The sequence below is a fragment of the Aquila chrysaetos genome, chromosome 9 (genome assembly GCF_900496995.4).
Source record: "Aquila chrysaetos chrysaetos chromosome 9, bAquChr1.4, whole genome shotgun sequence".
Classification (NCBI taxonomy): domain Eukaryota; kingdom Metazoa; phylum Chordata; class Aves; order Accipitriformes; family Accipitridae; genus Aquila; species Aquila chrysaetos.
In genome coordinates, this window is record NC_044012.1 from 22,662,773 (window position 1) to 22,683,723 (window position 20,951).

General features: G+C 55.7%; 2 protein-coding genes across 3 annotated transcripts; both read right to left on the reverse strand.

Moving 5' to 3' along the window:
• Nucleotides 1–306: 306 nt before the first annotated feature.
• Nucleotides 307–2,111, reverse strand: EXOSC6 (exosome component 6). Its single transcript, XM_030025028.2, has one exon. The coding sequence runs from the start codon at nucleotides 2,109–2,111 to the stop codon at nucleotides 1,155–1,157; it is 957 nt and encodes a 318-aa protein (XP_029880888.1). The 3' UTR covers nucleotides 307–1,154.
• AARS1 (alanyl-tRNA synthetase 1) lies at nucleotides 2,087–19,667 on the reverse strand. Of its 2 annotated transcripts, none has more exons than XM_030024980.1 (21): nucleotides 19,570–19,667; nucleotides 18,304–18,513; nucleotides 17,538–17,726; nucleotides 16,745–16,890; nucleotides 14,308–14,499; nucleotides 13,705–13,849; nucleotides 12,286–12,431; nucleotides 11,544–11,652; nucleotides 11,296–11,446; nucleotides 10,802–10,926; nucleotides 10,013–10,157; nucleotides 9,173–9,351; nucleotides 8,526–8,639; nucleotides 7,550–7,756; nucleotides 6,712–6,896; nucleotides 6,181–6,289; nucleotides 5,347–5,460; nucleotides 4,930–5,049; nucleotides 4,339–4,425; nucleotides 2,760–2,873; nucleotides 2,087–2,385 (listed from the first exon to the last, which is right to left on the reverse strand). In XM_030024980.1, exons 2-21 carry the CDS (start codon nucleotides 18,445–18,447, stop codon nucleotides 2,200–2,202), a joined length of 2,907 nt encoding a protein of 968 aa, XP_029880840.1. In that variant the 5' UTR covers nucleotides 18,448–18,513; nucleotides 19,570–19,667; the 3' UTR covers nucleotides 2,087–2,199. The 2 variants fall into 2 exon arrangements, with proteins under 2 accessions (XP_029880840.1, XP_029880841.1); XM_030024981.2 differs by having other exon boundaries at nucleotides 18,304–18,467; nucleotides 19,570–19,638.
• Nucleotides 19,668–20,951: the final 1,284 nt, after the last annotated feature.

A 20,951-nucleotide genomic window follows, 5' to 3' on the forward strand; every position in this document is an offset into this window, starting at 1 on the left:
CAACCCAGAGGCAGGAGGAGCGCAGCTCTGCCATGTTTCTCAATGGAAGCATTAATCAGGGCCTTTACCCAGAATATTTCCTACCAGTCCGGCATGGTGCTGCTGGGCAGACAGGACCAGCTCCTCTCCATCCCCAGGAATAACTGGACCCCAAGGCAGCACCCAGCTCTCTCTGCACCCCTTGAGGAAGGACAGCGGGAGCAGAGGGGGGTGACCCCGATGCCTGGCAGCCAGTCACCACAAGTGCATCCTTCCACCTCTGCCCACAGCTGGCAGAGGCCCCAGCAGAGCCATGCAGGCAGAAAACACCAGAAAAACCTGATTTATTATTAAAAAAAACCCAACAAAACATATCTCTGCCACCCCAAAGCACTGCCTGGGCAGGAGTCCCAAGGGCTGCACAGTCTGTGCCATGATGTGGTTCCTGCCTGGTGCTGCCTAGACCCTGCCTGCATGGATGGTCATGGTGGGCAGCCCGGTGTGGAGGTCTCAGCCCTGGTGCTGGGGACACCCCGGGGTGGGGTGTGGGGTCCCCCAACTGCAGGCAGCTGCTTGAAGGGAGGTCTCAGGCAGGATCCAGCTGTGTGGTGCTGGTGCAGGCAGGCTCTGGCAGCTGAGGCAGGGTGGAGGCTGTTCTTGGGGGGCTCTGGCAGTGCGTGGGGCTGCTTGGGTCCTGCGGGGCCACATGGGAGGGGTCTCCTGTGACACGGGGGCTCCTCAGGCAGGCTCCGGGGTGCTTGGGCAGTGTGGGGGGGGTCTCTGGTAGTGGTGGGGAGGCAGGCTCCAGTGCCCTCGGGCAGGTTTCTTGGGCCTCCAACTGTGTGGGCATCTCTGGGGGGGTCTCAGGCAGCTCAAGGGCTGGCTCAGGCTGGCTCTGGGGGGTCTCTGGGAGCTTGAAGGCTGGCTCAGGCTGGCTTCAGGGCCTCTCTGGGAGTGTGAAGTGTGGATCAGGCAGGCTCTGGGGGTCTCTGGCAGCTCAAGGGCTGGCTCAGGCTGGCTCCGGGGAGGTCTCTGGCAGCTCAAGGGCTGGCTCAGGGGCTCTCTGGGAGCGTGAAGCGTGCATCAGGCAGGCTCCAGGGTCTCTGGCAGCACCGAGAGCAGCTCTGGGAGACAACCCCATCCCCAGAGAGGGGCCACCCGGGCATCGTCGGCACTCACGCAGTGGTGGTGGTGGCGGCGGCAGCAGCGGCATCGCGGCGGCGGGAGGCCCGCAGCAGGCTCTGCCGCAGCACAGGGTAGAGACGATGGCAGCCGTCGAGGCCGAGGCGCAACGCCTGCGCCCAGTCGTCGGGAGGGCTGCCCTGCCCGCCGCCCAGCACCGCCGACACCTGGTTGAGAGCAGGCAGCAGAGCCACGGTGAGCCGGGCGACGGCACGACGCTCTTCGGGTTCCCCGGGTTGCAGCATCCACGCAGCTGCGGGACCGGGGGACCGGCACAAGGCGCAACCCACCACCAAGTCGTACATCTCCACGCCAGCATCAGCCAGGGCCAAGGCAGCGGCGCTGATGGCGGCGGCCAAGGCGGAACCACCGTCCTGCAGCAGCAAGGCGCTGACGGCCAGGCGAGCCCGCGGGTAACGAGCCAACCGCACGGCCGGTTCCAGCGCTTCCCGCAGAGCCGCCGCCGCTTCTCGTTCCGCATCCCGTTCCGCCGCCGAGCCCGGCCTCCGCCGCGCCCCGCGCCCGGCGAAAGGGGCCCGGTAGAACTCGCAGAGCAGCCGCCCCCCTCCCACCGCCGCCGCCGCGCCGGGCTCGGCCGCTTCCCGCGGGCCCCATGCGGCGCAGAGGACCTTGGTTCCGCCGCCCAGCTCCACGTAGGCCGAGCCCTCCGCCTGGCTCAGCAGCCCGGCCCGGGCGAAGAGGGGCCGCAGGGCGCAGGGGTCCTGCGGCGCCGCATCCTCCTCCTCTTCCTTCTCCGGCACTCCCCCGGTTCCCGCTGCCCACAGCTCCGGCGGCTGCGACTCCTCCGGGCCCCGCAAGCGGCGGTGATCCAGCGGCATGGTCGGTGGAGAAAACAGGCAGGGAGGCAGGCAGGAGGAGGAGCCCGGCCCGGCCCGCCCCCGTAAGCAGAGCCGAGGCGGCAGCAGGCGGGACAGGGAGCTTTTATTCATAGGAAACGCGGGTGGCGGCTCAGCAGCAGGCAGGGGACGGGCAGGAGGGCAGAGGGGTGCCGGTGACACCCCCCACCACCACCCATCGTCAGTTTTTCAGCTCCCCCAGCCGGAGCCTGGCAAAGTCCGTGGCCAGTTTCAGGGCCTCCTGCAGGCAGCCCACGTTCTTGCCCGTCGCCTGCGCGGAGACGTCCTTGCCCCCACCTTTGCCATCCATCAAGCCAGACACCTCTTGCACCCACTGGCTGGCCTTCAGGCCCTTATTTGCGGTCTCCTGAGCGGGAAAAGAAACAAAGAAAGAGGCGGCTCGACCTCAATCCAGTCGGCAGCAAGGGAAGAGGGTCCACAAGCACAGTACAACAGGACAAAGCTCTTCCAAGGGCATCTCCTGGAGAAGAGCCAGGCCAGCAATCCAGGAGCAGCCTGCCTGCCCCATGCCTACAACTGCATTAAGTCCTGGCTCTACCCCCTTCCCCGTCTGCAGAGCACAACGCCTCTTCCCCTCCGCCCTGCAGCCTGATAACCCGAAGCACAAGAGTCACAGCTCTTGCCAACCCAAAAGAGTTTTGGCTGCGTAGGTTACTGCCTGGAGGCTGCAGATCCTCCACCAAGGCTCAGAGAAAGGCAGATGCAGAGTCTCAGCCTTACCTGGGGTACCTGACACAGGCAGGTGATTCTGCCAGCTTCGTTATCTACAGTGAAAAGCATGGTGGCGGTCTGGGGGGAGTAAGTCTTGAAGAGCTTTAGAGATTCGTTGAGGGCCTGTAGAAGGACAAAGTCACTGCGGCACACCCTCCCCGCACTCACAACCAGCCCCGCTCCAGCCCCTGCGGCACCCACGGAGACCTCGGGGATCTGGACTTGCATTAAACCAGCTGGCAGCACGCTGCAGCACTCTTCCTCCCAAACACGAGCAATGTTCACATTCCCGGCTGTGCAGAAGCCTTGGCAGGGGACACAAGCCCTGGCTGTGTCCCCTCACAGCTGCAAGGAGGCAGGAGTGAGGAGCTGCTTTTATTTCCCTACCTTCAGTTATCCAGGAACTGGCAGAATTAGCCCCAAAGCAAGTGAACCTTTACCCCAGTGTACTGGCTGGAGGGGAAAATGCTCTGTCCCGCACTGCGAGCTCCCAGCCGGAGGGAGCAGCTGTTCTGCAGCAAGTCAGGAGGACTTAAATGCAGCGAGAAGAAGCTGCAAGGGTTATCAGACACAGCAGGCATGCTGGAGAAACCAGGGAGACTGCCATGCATCCCATTATTCCCAAGGAGACAGTCATCCTTTGCTCACATAGCACAATACAGCACAGAGCTCTGGGAGCTGGCCCTCCAGTGAGCAAAGCCATGCTGCTCTAGCTGCATAGGGAATACGCAGCTCCCCAGGCTGCCGGCACTGCCATCCCCCGGGATGCAGCCTTCTGCCAGGGAGAATGCTGCGTTGGCACCCACTGCAAGCAGGAGTGCTGGCATCGTGGCGATGGGGATGGCCACAGAGAGCGAGCAGGCATCTGTAAGCAGGATCGGCTCCGAGACTCCCAGAGCGGAAATTTAAATAGGGCATTGAAACCACAGTGGTCCAACCTCAAGGCACAATCAGCCCGCACTGCCTGGTGCTTGCTGGGCTCAGCACTGCGGCACAGTGCACACAAGGGAGCTTTTATTCACAACAGAAATTGCTCAGAAAGAAACTTAACTCATGACTGGAGGAGGGAAGGAGCAATTTCAGCCCTGGCCAGAGAAGAACTTGAACCATGCTGCAGCAGACAGCGCCCAGGAGCTGGGGAGCTGCTCTCTGGCCTAGCCCTGGCCACACACTCAGCCCAGGACACTGTTGCCAGAGCTGATCTGCCATGGCCACAAGCATCATGACTACCATAGCTTGGCAGAGCTACTGTTCAGAGTTCCTTAAGCCTGCATTTTAGTGTCGTGACTGCTGCTGGATGAGTCTTACCTGGGACACAAAGTGATTCCTATTGGGGTCCCTATCCACTGCCAGGTCTGGAAGCTCAGCAAATGGTCAAGACCCCACCCACCCCTGCAAACCCATCTGTTAGTCCAGGCGGTGGGATGCAGAGTGTCCCAGTGGTCCTCCCCCTCTTCACTAGCTGCTACTCAGGGCTGGCAGGTGGCAAGAGAGACAGCCCTGTAACACAGCACCACCTCCCCAAGTGAACAGAGACCACCCAACTGCTCCTCAGGCACAAGGAAGGTTCTTGAGGACCTTCCCATACCTTTGCTGAGGCTCCATTTTCCATTTCCATGATGACCAATGGCTGGTTAGGGTGACTCTCAATGACTTGCTTGGTCTTCTCCAGCACCTGAGGACAACAGTGGTCAGATGCCAGAGCACACACATTGCATATGGATACAAGAACCACCTCGGTAGAGCTTCCCTGCAGCTACAGAGGCCCCCAAGGTGCCCCAACACACCCACAGCCCAGCCAGGAGCAGCCTCATGCTGCGGAGCCAGGAACAAAACATGTTGGCAGGCAGTTGTGTGGCCTGCAAGGCAGCAGGAGTGCTGTGTGTGATTCCTCCTCCAGGAAAAACCAACAGGATCCAGGAAGAAGAAGCCTGCACCCAGGGGCACCGTTAAGGCAGAAGCACCCCAACTTCCAAGACACGCTGCCAGCATTTCAACCCAGGGAACAGGCGTGGAGGTAGCCATGCCCTGGGAGGGAGCAGGAGAGGTTGGAAAGCTGAACAGCATGAGGGGCACGCCCTCAGCTCAGCTCCCTTCCACACTGGACACAAGTGGAGCCTCCCAAGGGAGCCCCCCTGCAGCCCTCCCACACTGTCCTTTATTCCCACCCAGGGCTCACTCGTTTCTGGATGTCGGCTTTGCTTGCTCGGTCCAGGTCATCCATAACTTTCTTTAGTGCTTTAACAGCCTCTCTCAGTTCATCTTTCTGCCACTGCGGGATAACAGCAGTAGCCAGTGTCTGCAAAAGAGGAGTAGGTGGAGAGGGTTAAAGGTACCGGTGACCACAGCAGGAGGCAGGAGATGCTGCACCACACTCGTGAACCTTAAGTGCCTCAACTGGCAGTGCCCAGTAAGCTCCCCTCCGCTCCCAGTGCCCAAGAGCCCCAGGCATGAGGTGCTCGCTGCAGGACCCACAGGACACAGGGCTGTTCGGACAGGAGCAGGAAGCTGAACTGGGGCCTCCTTAATACCACCCGGTGCTGGCAATCAAGGTCCCATTCACTTTGGGAAGGCAGAGCACTGCTACCATCCTCACCTCACTGAGATCCGTGATCTCCTTCTGCACATCCTTGTTGGGAGCTGTCTGGACCTTCACCTTGGCCTCCAGGGCTGACAACAGTTTCTTGAGGCTGTCAACTTTCCTGAGGGCCTAGCAGAATACAATCTGCATTAAGTCAGGCAGGGAGATTTAGCATGCTGGGCTCTTGGCCACCACCATGAGAAGGGGTGAGGAATGCTGCAGCCCCAGGATGGAGTTCAGTAACTCTTTGGGAAGCAGCAGAGCCAAAGCAGGCAGCACTTGACCAGAACCAGGGTGTGATGCTGGCAGCCAGGCCTCCAGAGTCTTCTTTGCCAGAAGGAATGCCAAGATCCTCCAAAAAGAGAAAACCATCTCCTCATGGAGCCTCTCCTCCCACTCTAGGGAACACCAGTCCAGGCTAGCCCAGGACCAGTCACCTGCCTCATGCAGCAGGGGACTGGATTCTCAGACTTCACAACTCTCCTGCCAATCTTGCCAGCTGCTGAGAGCCTAGATCTGTAGCTCATTCTGCAAAGCAACCTGAGCTAACCCTGCAGCCACCTCACAGACCCACCCCAGGCCCTTCTGCCACACAAACACAACAGCTACAGCCAAGACTTCCCCCCTTCCCTTCCCTGTTCTCTCCTCTGACTGTAGCACATCCAGGGGCCTCCAGCACAGCCTTTGCTAACAGCAGCATCCTTCTCCACAAGTCCCTCAGACACTCACGCCAGTTCTCCCTGGTGCTGAGTATCCCAACAGGGATACTGGGCAAATTTGAACAAAAGGAACCTTGGCACAGGGTTAATATGTGGGATTTCACAGAGGATCCCTCCTGCCTCCCCTTACCTTCCGAGCTTCAGCCCCGGTGACTGCAACTATCCTCCGGATGCCTTTAGCAATTGCTTCTTCTGAAACAATCACAAAGGGGCCAGCATGGCTGGAGTTCTGCAAGTGCCTTTGAAAAGAACCCAGAAAGACCCACAAGAGAGAGTCAGAAGTCCACGTCTCATCTCAGCAGGAAATCAGCATGGAAACAAGAAAACCACCCTGCCAGGGAGATGCAGCAAGTGTGGGGACAGGCAGAAAACCCAACCTAGCCGCTGAAAGCAAATGAGCAAGGAAAGGGTGGCAAGGGCTGTTTCCAGCACTGTCAGAGACTATGTGTGTGGGCAGGGAGAGCATACAGGCAGTTTCCCTGCCTGCAAAGGCTGATTTTAAATGCAGCTTGACTCAGGACTGGGAATGCAAAGGCACATCATCACCACCACCTCCAGCTCTGCCCTGGCTGTGCCCACGGCACTCACAGCAGAGCTCGGGCTCCACAGGGACTCCTTTTCAGCCACCCTGCCGCCTTCCCCAGCCTCTCCAGATACTCACGTCCCTCCACAGAACTCAATAGAAGTGATGGAGCCTGCGGGGCCAGAGGGGTCAGCCAGCAGCTCCTCCACGGGGATGCCAATTGAGACCACACGGACAGGATCGGGGTAGGTCTCGTCAAAAACTGCCCGCAGTCCTTGGATAGCTTTGGCTGCTGCGAGAGGGCAGTCCTTGGCGTACACAGTCTGCAGAGCACAGGAAAGGGATGCAGGTAAGAGCTGGTCCTGTCAGCTGTGACTAAGGGCCAGCATTCATAGGGAATCCTGACTTCCTCTGAAAGATCCTAAAAGGGAAGTTCCATGCCTCACCTAAGCTGGAGTTTGTTGAGCTGCAGAGATCCCAAAGTCATTGACAGACACCCCATCTTCAAAATTCCTGATACCACTGCCTGCTCAGACTCCCCATGTGTTCCCATACATTCAAATGGTTTCTAATCACAAGGTCCTCCAGGGTTTGTTCTGACACAGGGCTGGGACCAGACAGAGCAACTCTCTCGCCATTGAGGATGCATCACTGGGGCATCTGAGTGTACACTGTAAATCCAGCCAGGCCTGCAAAACTACTCTGCCAAACTTCTTGGCTCTTGTAGCTAATGTGACACTAGAGCAGGCATGGAAACACTCCAGCCCTAGAGAGGGCTTGGTACCAATGAACGGAGCAATCTACATGGAGTTTTCCCACTCAAAATCCCCTGAGGTGATGCGAATCTGTGCATAGTACTGCATAAGCAGCTCAGAAGACTCCCACTGGGCCAAGCTCCCAGCATCCCAGATCACCCAAAAGCTCAATTCAAGGTATTTTTTTCCCCAAGCATATCCAACCTGGCAGCCATACCCACCTTTGCCTCCTCAATCATCTGGTTGGCGATCCCTTCAACTTTCTTGATTTCCTGTGTAGACAAGGCTCCCTTGGCTGTGAAGTCAAACCGCAGCCTGTCTGGTGCAACCAGCGAGCCTCTCTGGTCAGCTTCCCCCAACACTGAGCGCAGGGCGAAGTTGAGGATGTGGGTGGCTGTGTGGTTGCTCATGACTGGCCTCCGCCTAGTCTGATGGAGGAAGCCACTGTTAGACTGGGTCCCGCACTGCGGAGCCAAGGTCACCTCTAGCAGCAGAAGTGGAAGTTAACGGACTGCTCCAACAGAAACCTGAACTAGCTCAGGAGACCAGAAACAACTTATTACACTTGCTGCCTTGGAGCCTCAGCTAAGGGAGCAGGATGCTCCCCACCAAATTTGTGCATGGCTTTTCCCTGGCAGTCCCCTTGTTAGGCCTGTCTGGAGACAGGCCAGGGACAGACCAGGTCACAGACACTGATCTCTGCTCCTCAGCAGGGAAAGCACTGCAAGATGGAAGCCTTCCCTCTTGCTCCAAAGGTGCTGCCTCTATAGGGAAGGGAAATGCATTGTGCCAACTAGGCTCAACCCAGCACTCACTCAGCAGGCTGAGCCCATGGGAGCAACATCTGGAGTGGGGCAGGCAGCCCAGGCTCTCCACTGTCATCCAAAACGCAGTGGGGCACCATACATGTTCTACCTCCCAGTCATGACCCAAAATGTGTTTCTGCTGCTGATCAACAAAACACAGTGAGCATGGCTCTGAGCCAGCTGGGCATTATCCACCTCGTGGTAGGAGAAAGCCAGGCACCAAGCAGAAGAGGCCTTGAGTCAGCCAGACTGGAAGGGCCACATTGCTTGCCTGCATCGTGTGCTGCAGGGAGAGCAGGCCCCAAACACCAGGCCCCCAGAGTAGCATCAATAAAAAGAAAGACAAAATCCAGAGAAAAGAGATGAGGCCACATGTTACACCATGTCTTACCTCATCAATAGACAGGTGGACCTGATCTCCTACTTTCAAGCTTCCATATAGAGTTCCTATGTGAAGCACGTAACCTCCTCGGACCTGCACGTTCTTCACCGTGAATTCTGTTTTCTGTACAAAGAGGGAAATGCACCTAGTGAGTAGGGCGAGAGGCCATGGGGAGACAGACTGTCCAGCCAGAGGTCTGAGCCGCAACTGGAAGTGTCTCAGCTGAGAGACAGACTGGTGTGTGTGATAGCAGAAAGATGAGTGTCCCCAGGTACAGCACACAGAGCTGCAAAGCAGAGAAGCGAATGAAGGTGGGGCATGGTTATGGGGCACTGCAGAGCTGAAAGAGCTCCCCACCTCAGCTCCCCATCACAGCTTGAAAGCACTGTCCTTCTGCACAGCAATCCCAGCACCACCACTGCAAGCACCCATGTTCTGGCGACAGCTTGATGCTGCAGCAGATTTCAGTTCCCCAAGAAGCAAGGGGAACAAGACTCCAGCACATCCATGCCATGCTGCACCCCAAAAAGGAAACCTGTGCAATGCCTGACACCTGCCATGGACAGGAAATGGCTGGAGCTTGCTTGGGCCCTCTCCTCCTCTGCCCAGGCCCCAGGTCAGACTGAGTCTAGCAAAAGGTTCTCAAGCCCACTTACATCCTCCCTGCCGTCGTCGTCCTTGACCATGTAGCCCTCGTCATAGATCTGCCCACCCTGCTCAGCGTAGAAGCAGGTCCGGTCCAGCACTATCCCACACTCCTGACCAGTGGATACCTCCTCCACAAACTTCTTCTCCCTACGGATGGCTTTCACTGTGGCCACGAGGCTCCCAAAATCTGTCACCAGGACAACAGGCAGTGTCAGTAAAATAGGAAAACCTTGTAGACACCACATGGGAGCAGAACTTCATAGCAACACCTCCTGGCTATTGCAGGAGCTCATGGCAGCTACCACATTTGCAGGGGGTGAGGAGAAAGAACTAGAACAACTGTTAGTTGGATAAGAGGGAATTTCATTCAGTGCTCTCCAAGGCAGGGACTGTCACTTCTTTCCACACCTATGCAGTAAAAGTCAGCAGCACACATGGCTATGAGCCTGCGGCCTCCTGAATCTCCACCAAATCAAAGAATTAGCAAGAGGAGCCAGAGCAAGTGAGCTAAGGACCCTGTAACAGACCAAGGAGAAACTGCAGTCTCCTGCGGCACTGGCAAAGGAGCAGCTGAGAAACACAAATGTAGGAGCGTGGAGACGCAAAGTTGCAGGGAACAGGAATCCCCTTAAGTTGGCAACAACAGACCTGAACAGTACAGCAGCCCTTCAACAGTCTGCCCTTCTCTTTCCCAGCTCAATTTGTAACAAGCAGGCTACTCACCTGCACACATTTCCACTCCCACCCCCACATCCCAGAGGAAAGGTGAGCCCAGAGGGGATGTTGCTGAGGTACATGGCAGGAAAGGTTTGGCAGCAAAAGATGATTCCAAGAAGGTTTTTTCATACCATAGGTACCGCTCGGATCTGAAGCATAGCTGTATTTTGGTGAGTCGTCGGTCACCTCCAGCCCTCGGGCCCTTAGCTCTTCGATGGCATAGATATCCAGCATGAGGAGGTCCTCTCCTCCAGCACCCTTGCCCTGGGATTTGAGCTGCCAATGACAAGCACCAAAGTTTGAGAAAACCTTCCTCAGCACTGTCCCACGCACACCAGCCTAGTTGCACACCTCACACACCTGAGAGCTCCTTGGTTTAGAGCTTTGCCCTGGGAAGCTGCGTGCCAGCAGCTGGAATGCTCCTGTCTTTTCTGGCTTCAGAGCAGGCTGTTCCAGTGCTACTGGCATGCAGACAAAGCAAACCTGAGCCCAGAAAGGGCAAGGCAAGTACCCAGCCACCTGGTCAATGCCACACCGTGCTGCTGCAGCAAACATGTTGGGAGAGACACCCAAGCAGCAGGCCTGCCTGGACGCTGCTCATCAGACAGGGAAGTCCCGAACTTCCCTATCCAGAACAGGACAGTGGGGAGGTGCTCCCAGCGCTCTGCTAAATCTTGTCTGAAGGCTGAGCTCAAGGCCCCAGGCCTCGCAGTGCTAGTGAGCAAAACCAGCCCCAGCTACACAGAAAAGACGTGTCCCACAACTGCGGTGCTGTGCCCTGGTCCTTCCCACAGGGCACTGGGGCATGCAGGGCGTGAGCAGACCTGGTAAGAAAGGAGCGGACTCATGACTGCAAACTACAAGGAAGGGAATCCTCCCTGCCCACTCGTAGACCAGGCCCCCCTGGAGCTGTTATCTACCTGCGCATTTTTCCGCTCTTCTTCAAAGCCCTCCATGTCCACAACAAGGCCCTTCTCCTCTGCAATCAGCCCAGTGAGATCCGCAGGAAAACCGTAGGTGTCATACAGCAGCCAGGCAGTATCACCTTCAGAGAAAAAGCAGAGCAGTCAGCGCTCCTGTTCTGTGAGACACTGCTCCTTTCCCTGCTCTTCAACTGGCTCTACACTATAGCACAACAGCAAACAGGTCTGATGAATGTAAACATCTAAAACGCTCCTCTCTGACAGCACAGAGATCACACTATCACATTGTGTCTGGGCAGCTTAGAAACCCAAGCAAGTGAACACAGGCCAGAGGAGAAATATGGGGCCCAGCTCTGACCAATGGTCTTTTGACTCCAACTCTGTTCCCCCACACCTTTCACCATCCCTCAGTTCCCAGCCCAGGTGAGCCCTAACTTGGTCCCAGATAATAAATGTCTTTTGGTGCACGCAGACAGAAGTCACAGCCTTACCAGGGATGGTTTTACTGTCACCCAGGCTCTGGATCTTCCTGTCCAGGATGCGACGTCCTCTACTGAGCGTTTTCAGGAACTGATCCTCTTCTTCATTGATAATGTCCTTCACCATATCTGGGTCCTTCTTCAGCTCAGGAAAGGCATCTCCCTGCAGACCCAAGAGGATTAGTCCTACAGCATGGAGATCTGCACACCTCAACAGAGGAAGTCTTCAGCAGATACAGTGGAGCGGGGGAAGCACTTACCAGTGACTGCACCACCACATCAACCAGAGTAGCAAAGAAACCCTTGGGGGCATTGAGCTTCTCATGGGAGTAGCGCACAGCCCGTCGGAGAATCCGCCTCAGCACATACCTACAGAATAGCAGAGACCCTCATGCAAATGTTACACCTCTGAGTTGTTCTCAGGGGATCCACCAGCATCCACCCACAAGCACCCCCTCCCAGGACCAAGAGCACAGGGTTCTCTCCCCACATTTTCTCTCAAGTAGCTGCTCACAGCAGCAGCAAGCCAGAGGTGAGGTGCCAGGCCCTAGTTCCGTGAACAAGACTCACTGTGTGCTTAAGAGTCAGTTCTGCAAGTCCAGCAGCACCCACAGCACAGCACCCACAGCACAGCACAGCACCCACAGCACAGCACAGCACCCACAGCACAGCACAGCACCCACAGCCAAAGCTTCATTGTTTTTTTGACAGCAGCACTGCATCAAGCAGGGTTTTGTGCCTGTCTGCCCACAGTGATCCTTTGTGGGGGCTGACACAGCAGGACTGGTACTCACAAGAACCCTCAGACCTGTGTGTCTTGGCCTTTCGGGCAGACCTTGCTACAGGGATTCAAGTGTCAAATATACTGAGCAAACACTCTGCTATCCACTGCTTTAATGACAAATTCAAAGACATCCCAGAGACACACGAGATCCCAGTCCCCTCAGGGAAGCTGTGCCGAACAGAATGGGAGCAGCAGCCTTGCAGCAGCTCCCTTCTTACCCTCTGCCAGTGTTGTCAGGTCTGCCCCCATCAGAAAGGGCCAGCGTGATGGTCCGTGCATGGTCAGCCAGCACGCGGTAGGCCATGTCTATACCATCGGCGTCCTCAGCACCAACCTGTCCCATGTACGGCCTGGCACCCGTGCCCTGTGCAGAGAAGGCGGCGGTGGGCAAAGGGGATGATTACAGACAGTAGGGTCCGGCAACACGGCAGAACAACAGGGAAGTGCCTCAGAAGCCAATCCCATCCCACTGCCCGTGGCCACAGAGGAGGCACGCTCCTCTTGGAAAGAGGTGAGTCGGTGAAGCCAGGGAAGATGGAGAGCTGTGAGGCTCTGCATGGTGCCACGGCCCGCATTTCCAGAGCCAAAGGACCTCCAAGACCAGAGAGAAGAAGAGCCAATTTATCCCAACATTAAGAACCCAGGACAGAAGAGGGCGTGAGAGGGACAGAGTGCAGGGAAATCATCTGTTTTGCACACTGGCTCAAGGACTCTGGCCTGGCAGAAGCTGCCCAGCCAAGAAACTTCTCAAATTCTGGCACATGGGAGATGGTCCCACCTTCCTTCTTTTAGGGTCTTTTTATCCATACCCAAGGGAAAGGTACTGCTCTAACAAAGCAGTGCTTGCACGTGCAAACCTCACACCATGGGACAGTCCCTACAGCCAGGCTCCCAGCACACTGCAGGAAGGCAGACACAGACACATGGGCTTTAACGTCGAAGAAAGGCAGCCCTGTAATTCCAACTCTGGAGCTCTGCACCTCATTCCTCAGAGGCAGCAGCAGCCTGGGCTCTTCTCCCTGCAATTTTTCCAGCTCAATCTGCAGCCAGGGAGCTCTGCCTCTTCCATGGAGCAAAAAAACCCGCTTGGACTCACACATGGAGTTCCCAGCACTGGTAATGTGGTCCCCACCCAGGAAGATGCAGCAACAGTACACTGGTTCTGCAAGTGACTGTCATGGTTTATGGCAAAAACCTCCTCTCTCAGGGGATTTTCTACAGATCAGCATGTTCCAGGTGGGAGACTGAAGGACAAACTCTGATTCTCTGTTAGCAGCACCACGTGCTCTCTACTACACAGCAGAAAGATGGCACTTGGCCATATGGGACTGCAGAGCATCTACCACTCAGAGAGGGCCAAGGAGTGCACCATCAGGACAGTTCACAGAAACACCTGTGAAAGCTGCACTGCTCACTGTCCCTTGTTTTTCCTTGGAAACGTGCCCCAAGGCAGCAAATACTGTGCCAGCCTGCGTTCCCTGCCCCCAGCAAAGTACAAACCCCTGGGGCTCACAGCAGCTGGGAAAGCAGTGACCTGCAGACATAATCGCCCTCCCACCAGCCCCATACAACTTCCCAGGGATTCAGGGAATGGATGCAGCTGGGTCAGGCCCAGACCCAGACTCCCCAATTTGTACCTTTTGGATAGCTTCAAAGTAAGGAAGGAAAAGGTCAGTGTCATAGTTGGACATCTTGTTCTGCAGCACAGAGACCAGCCTCTCCAGGCCCATCCCAGTATCAATACTTTTCTTAGGAAGAGGTTTCAGTGTCCCATCAGCTTCTCTGCCCAGCCACAAAAAGAAAGATAAGCTGTTATGGATAGAGGCTCTGCAGGGGCAACCCCATCTCTGCAGGGGCAACCCCATCTCTCTCCTCATCTCCATGAGATTTTGTTCCATCACATTTATGACACAGGCCCATATGCAAGCCCCAAAAAGGACAACTTTGATAAAGTATAGTTAACAAGACCCTCAATGACAACTCAGACCCAGAGTGATGTGGCACTTATTCCCTACTGAACTCCTGGCAGATGAACTGAGAAAATATTTCCAGTCTGTCCCAAAAGCCAGTGTGACCAACCTCTTCTGTACAGATGGGTCAGAGGACAGAGCATCACAAAGTGCACAGCTCCTGGACAAGAGGGAATGGCAAGCAAGCCAGGGGCAGTTAAAAGTGCACAGTCTGAGCAATCCCTCACGTTGAGCTGCAGCAGCCTAGGGAGGGAAGCAGGTCTTGCTCACCTGTTGAACTGTATGAACACCAGGTTCCAGATCTCTAGGACGTTGGGGTCATCCTGATTGACCAGGTGGGAAGCATCTCTGTCCCCAATCCGGTCATAGTGGATCTCGCTGCAAGGGCCACAGGGACCCGTGTCTCCCATTTCCCAGAAGTTATCCTTCATATTGCCAGGCAGAATCCTGCCCTCAGCCAGCCTGTAACAAGAAACTCTTACTGAACAACAGAGACTAACAGCAAGGCAAGAATTCCCCAAACTAAGGGCTATACCAGAGAAACCTCAGCTCACTAATTCCCTGGACGAGCAGATGAATTGTCAGAGTCTTGAGACAGACCAATGCAAGAGCCCAATTCTCAGGACCCCTGCTGAGAATCGAGTGAACACTGGCGCCTGGCACTTGTCCCAGGTGGAGGCAAAGGCCTACACAGCACCTCAGCAAAGCCACCAGCAAGACGACAGGTGGATCTCCAACTTTAATACACACGAGGCAGCTTTGGCCCCTGTGATGGGTTGACCCTGGCTGGTTGCCAGGTGCCCACCAAAGCCGTTCTATCACTCCCCCTCCTCAGCTGGACAGGGGAGAGAAAATATAACAAAGAGCTTGTGGGTAGAGATAAGGACAGGAGAGAGATCACTCACCACTTACCGTCACGGGCAAAACAGACTCAGCTTGGGGAAAATTAACTCACTTTATTACAAATCAACCAGAGTAGGGTAATGAGAAAGAAAACAAAATCTCAGAACACCTTCCCTCCACCCCTCCCTTCTTCCCGGGCACAACTTCACTCCTGGATTCTCTACCAAGCCCCTCAGCGGCACAGGGGGACGGGGATGGGGTTTACGGTCAGTTCATCACATGTTGTTTTCTGCTGCTTCATCCTCCTCAGGGGGAGGACTCATCACACTCTTCCCCTGCTCCAGCATGGGGTCCCACCCATGGGAGACAGTCCTCCATGAACTTCTCCAACGTGGGTCTTTCCCACAGGCTTCAGTTCTTCACGAACTGCTCCAACATGGGTCCTTTCCATGGTGTGCAGTCCTTCAGGAGCACACTGCTCCAGTGTGGGTCCCCCACGGGGTCACAAGTCCTGCCAGAAAACCTGCTCCGTGGGCTCCTCTCTCCACAGATCCACAGGTCCTGCCAGGATTCTGCTCCAGTGTGGGGTTCCCACGGGGTCACAGCCTCCTTCGGGAAGCCACCTGCTCCGGCGTGGGGTCCTCCACGGGCTGCAGGTGGATATCTGCTCCACTGTGGACCTCCCTGGGCTGCAGGGGGACAGCCTGCCTCACCATGGTCTTCACCACGGGCTGCAGGGGAATGTCTGCTCTGGCGCCTGGAGCATCTCCTCCCCCTCCTTCTTCACTGACCTTGGTGTCTGCAGGGTTGTTTCTCTTACATGTTCTCACTCCTCTCTCCGGCTGCTGTTTTTTTCCTATCCCAACTTTTTCCTTCTTAAAAATGTTATCACAGAGGCGTTACCACTATCGCTGATTGGCTCGGCCTTGGCCGGCGGCGGGTCTGTCTTAGAGCCGGCTGGTATTGGCTCTCTCTCGAATACAGGGGAAGCTTCCAGCAGCTTCTTACAGAAGCCACCCCTGTAACCCCCCCCACCCGCTACCAAAACCTTGCCACACAAAACCAATACAGCCCCACAGTGTAGAGGTGTGTCACGGGGTCAGTGGCACATTTCAGAGGGGACTACAGCCACAAAACCAAAGGCACTGTTTCACTGTTACAACAAGCTTTGGCCCACCCACAGCTGGAGTGCTCAGTGCGGTTCTTGCTTCCTCATCTCAAAGAAGGTGAGGTAGAAGTAGCAAATGTATAGAGAAGGGTAACTAAAACTACCTAGGGGTGGAACAGCTGCCTTAGGAAGAGAGTATAGAAAAGAGTAGGACTGTTCAATTTGGAGAGGACAAGGCTGGGTGGGAGACTATGACTGAGATTTAGAAAAAAACAACAGATTCAAAACAGAATCAGATGTACTCTGAAGGAGCAGGGCCCCAAACAGAGGCTAAGGGGAATAGATGGATGACCCTCTAACATACTTAATCCAGTGACTGTGGATGCTGGGAGGGGAAGATGTAAACAGAGTGCAGGCCACAGTCAGGCGTGCCTGCTTTGCTTGAACAGCATCTTCTCAACTGCTGTCAGAGGCAGCACACTGGGCTGGACAGACCATTGATCTGACCCAGCAGGGCACTTCTTAGGTTCTTAAGCTTACACAAGAGATTTTGAAACAAAAGCTCTCAGTATCTTCTATCTAATACCAGTACTTCCCTTTGGTTTTGCAGCCCCACCACCTTGCAAATGTTCTTTGTGACACTTCAATTTTGTTAAAACCTCCTGTTATGTATGCTCTGCCACATAATACATGCCATCTTTCTCTGAGTGACTACTGCTCATCAAAACATGCCCCTTCCTCAGTTAAAGGCCTTACCCCAAATTCAACCATATCTGCTTGCACTCCAGGTCCGGTTGCAGTCCTGCAGCCTCATTTCCACCAAAGTAAGTGACGTAGAGTCTTTCAGCAGGGATGCCGAACTCCTTGGTGAGAAGGTCCAGTGCCAGTTTACAAGCAAGTTCCTGCAGAAAGAAAGATGAGGTCAGCAAGTGAATGCAAAGAGAGTTTCTCTTCAACATACAAAGTACTGGCTACTGTAGGTATCAGCAGCTAAACAGCCAAAAACTTTCAGACTTTTGATGTTAGAAAGAGGCAAATTAATATAGGCAGTTAACAGGGCACAGGAAACATCTCAGATGGCTTTCCAGATCCAGCCAAGGTAACTCTTAGCATGTTCACTGTCCCCAAAAAGCCTTTTAATTCTGCTGTTATTGTGTATTCTTAACATACTCTTTCTGACTTTGAACACCACCCTATCAAGAAGCTTGTGAAAAGACATCATTATTTTATGATCACTCCTGTTTGAAGGCACAACATAGTTGCACAGCATATGCAACTCCCCACAGCTCCAGGACAGCGACTAAAACCTCTGCCTGAAGACTCCAAACTGGCAGAGTTAATATAATCAGCTTTAACCTTAGATAATTAATCTCAAAACATTCTACAGGGTCAGGGCAGCTTCCAAGCTCATTTATTCCAAAGGAGCCACATGCACCTTAGGAACCACTCTGTGCCAAGATATTCTCTTTCCTCTTGGCAATTGCTCTGCTGAGTTCACAGAGACAGGTAACTGTGCAAGAGATTCAGAGCTACACCTAGCCTGTTTTACCTTGAAATAATCGCCAAAGGACCAGGACCCCAACATCTCAAAGAAGGTGTGGTGGTAGACATCTTTTCCGACATCATCTAGGTCATTGTGCTTGCCCCCTGCTCGGATGCACTTCTGAGTGTTGGTAGCTCTGTTCAGTTTAGCGAGTGGGTGCGAGGGGTCAATAGTATTGAGGAAGATGGGTTTGAACTGAGAGGAAAGAAAAAAGAGCAATCAAGAAAAGCACTAAGAGCCTGTTTTCAAACGTTGCAAGCAACAGCAAGGCAGTAAGTGTCGTCTACATCACAATATTGCTAGCCTGGATGTACCTGAGGCAGTTTTCAGAAACAACAAGCCTGCTGTCTCCTGCCTGTGAGGAGGCTGCAGCACTGCCTATAACTTAGCACTCTCACACACACATGTGTTCCTGGAGCCCACCAAACCCCAGGACTTCCAAAGGGACTGAAAGTAGCCAGATTCCCAGCTGACAAAAAACCCAAACAAACAACCTAGCTGTGGTAGAAAGGGTCAAGGAAGGGAGACTGGCAGTGCTCCTGTCGCTGCACAGTCAGCCCAGCAGACACGGGAACCTCTTCCAGTGCTCTTGCCAATTTTGCAAGAGCAGAGAAGTCTCCAGCAGACACACCAACCACCTCTTTGTGACCAGAAGGAAGACGGAGAAAACAACAATAATTTTCCACACAAACAGCTCTGCAAAGAGCTTCACAGGTTTCAACTGCTACAGGATATGTTCATAAGGACCGCAGTACCAGAGTGGGAATCCTACCTGATTCATACCAGCATTGGCAAAGAGCAGCGTGGGGTCATCCAGGGGGATTGTAGAAGATGAGTGCACATAGGTATGCTTGTTTTCCTTGAAGAAGTCAATAAACCGTTGCCGGATCTGGCTAGCTGTTAGCATAGCTTCCATCTTGAAACTGCAAGTCACAGCTGTCCAAAGCAAGCGGAAGGGAAAGCGGCAAGGCCTTGGTGCGGTCTGAAGAAACGACAAACAAGGCTCTTGCATGTTGTCAGCTCAAGCAATAACATCAGGATCATTGCCTCCATCTCCTGAAAGGGTCTCCCCACATTGATAAGTACTCTCACTGACTCTTCAGTTCAACTATCAGTCTGCCCCAAACAGTCCTGGCCCAACCCCAAACTTCCTCTCCCCCAACCTCCCTGATTTCTTGAGCTCCACCACAAGTTACATGTTCTTTGAAAACACATGGTTTTAAAATACCAAGTTCACCTGGATACTGAACTTAGTAAGGGGCTGTGTTTGCCTTGCTGGAGACATGGGGCAGGGGGGATTGCCAAGTCCTAAAATCATTCAAGGTGATTACATCATAGAATCATAGAACAGCTGAGTTTGGAAATGGCCTCTGAATACCACCTCCTCCACCCCCCCTCCCCGCTCAAAGCAGGGGTAACTCCAGGGATGCCTGGAAACCTTCCCAGAGAGGAAAGGCATCACAATACGCACACCAGAGGCAGCTGACAGTTTGGCGGTGAGCACCTCCTGTACATCCTAACGGGTACCTAAAGCTGTCCCCTGCCAATAGAGCGCAATGCGGTTCTCTGGAGGGCCAAGCTCCCAGCAACCTTCTGCGGCACAGAGGGACAGTAATTCCTCATACGACCAAGGCCAGCGAGTCATTGGAGGGAAGGAAGGACTCGAGGAGGGAAGGTCTCGGCGCAGCGGCGGCTCCAGGGCAGAGCAGGGCCTCTGCCCTGACACCACCCGGTCTCAAGAGCCCAAGGAGAGGCGAGGGCACAGCGGGTACCCGGCAGCCCTGCGGACAGCCGCCGTAGGGCCGGCAGACAGGCATCCCCCCCCGCGGCCCCGCCTGAGGCGAGGAGACCAGCGGCCCCGCCACCCTCCCGCCCCTCACCGCTACCCGCCCCGGCCGCCTGCCCTGCCACGCCGTCTCCCCTCGGTCCGCGGGACCCAGCCGGGCCAGAGGAGGCGGCCGGGCCGTGGAGGCAAACCCCCAAGGCCGCTGACCCCCAGCAACGCCTCAGGCCCCAGCAGAGGCCCAGCACGCCCTACCTCCCCGGCCGCCGCCGCCCCTCACTCCGCACCGCCGGCCCCACCGCAGCGCCCGTTCCGCTCCGCCCCGCCCCTCCCGGCGCCGGCGCCACGCCGTGCGCCAGCTTCCGATTGGCTGTCGGGGCCGTCGCTCTGGATCAGCCCCGCCCCCTCCCCTCGGCCGGCCTTGGGGGTGGGCCGCCCGCCGGCTGATGCAATGACGGGACACGGCGGCCACGTGACGCGGCCCGGCTGAAGCCGGGATCGGAGCCGCCATTTTAGGAGAGTCAGCCCTGCTGCGGGACTGGGATGGGAGGCTGCTCCGGGGCGGGGCGGGGCAGGGCAGGGCAGGCGAGATCGAGGGGGGACCGAGGGGGCTGGGACCGTAAGGGCCCTCCAGTCCGTCCTCACTGCTCTGCCTCACTATAGGCACAGGGACACTGCAGTACCGTGAGGCCTTGGCCCACCTGGCACAGCCCCGCTCCCTGCAGACGGGCCTGAGGCCTCGGCCGCTGATGTGGAGGGAGCAGGGGGCTGTAAAAGGCTCAGGCCAAGAAGGGGATGGGGGGGGGGGGGGGGAGCTGGCTGGGGATGGTGGGTGAGGGAGCTGCTGGAGTGGTGACCAGAGCCCTGTGGGCTTCCCTGCTGGGGCCTTTGCATGGGTCTGAGGGGACAAGGTCATGGCTAAGAGATGGGGGGGGGTGTTCACTACATGGCAAACATACTCTGGTCATGCAGTCAGAGACTTGATGGGGTAGAGGCATGCAGTCCAAGGCCAAGAGGCACAGCACGCACACAGGGGAGGTGCCACATTGACAAAAAGTTCAGTGTAAGGACAGTCAAGCATTGAAACAGGCATCCAGGGAGACTGCAGGGTCCCTAGAGGTTTTTGAGGTCTGGTTCAAGCCCTGGGCAGCTTGATCTGAAGTCATTGCTGACCTTGCTCCTCCTGAGGGGGCTTGGAGTAGAGTCCTCCCAGGTCCTCTCCAACCTGAATGGTCCCCAGGTGCCTCCACAGCATTGGGATCTTATAGCTTGGTCTCATCTCTTCCCCAGAGCACCCCTTCTGTCCCCAGGCTGTGGTTCCTGAGCCATGAGCATGTCTGTGCTGCTGCCCTTCTTGGCCTTGGTTGCCATCAGTTAGCCCTTTCCAAAGGTCGCTTGCTGCTCACCTCCCCCCGCTCAGTGCTGGCCTGCAGCCATTCCCACCATTCCTTGTGCTGCAGCCTTCTCTGCTTGTGTCTGTTGTCTCCTTCCCAAGGAGCCTGGAAGGAAAAGAGGAAACTCCAGTCTTGTTGGTTTCTAATGGGAACTCTGTTCTGGATGCTGCTTGCAGATAGCAGCAGGAGTGGGCAAGTCTGTACAGTGCAATTGCTTGCGCAGGTGAGTACACCCTCAATAAC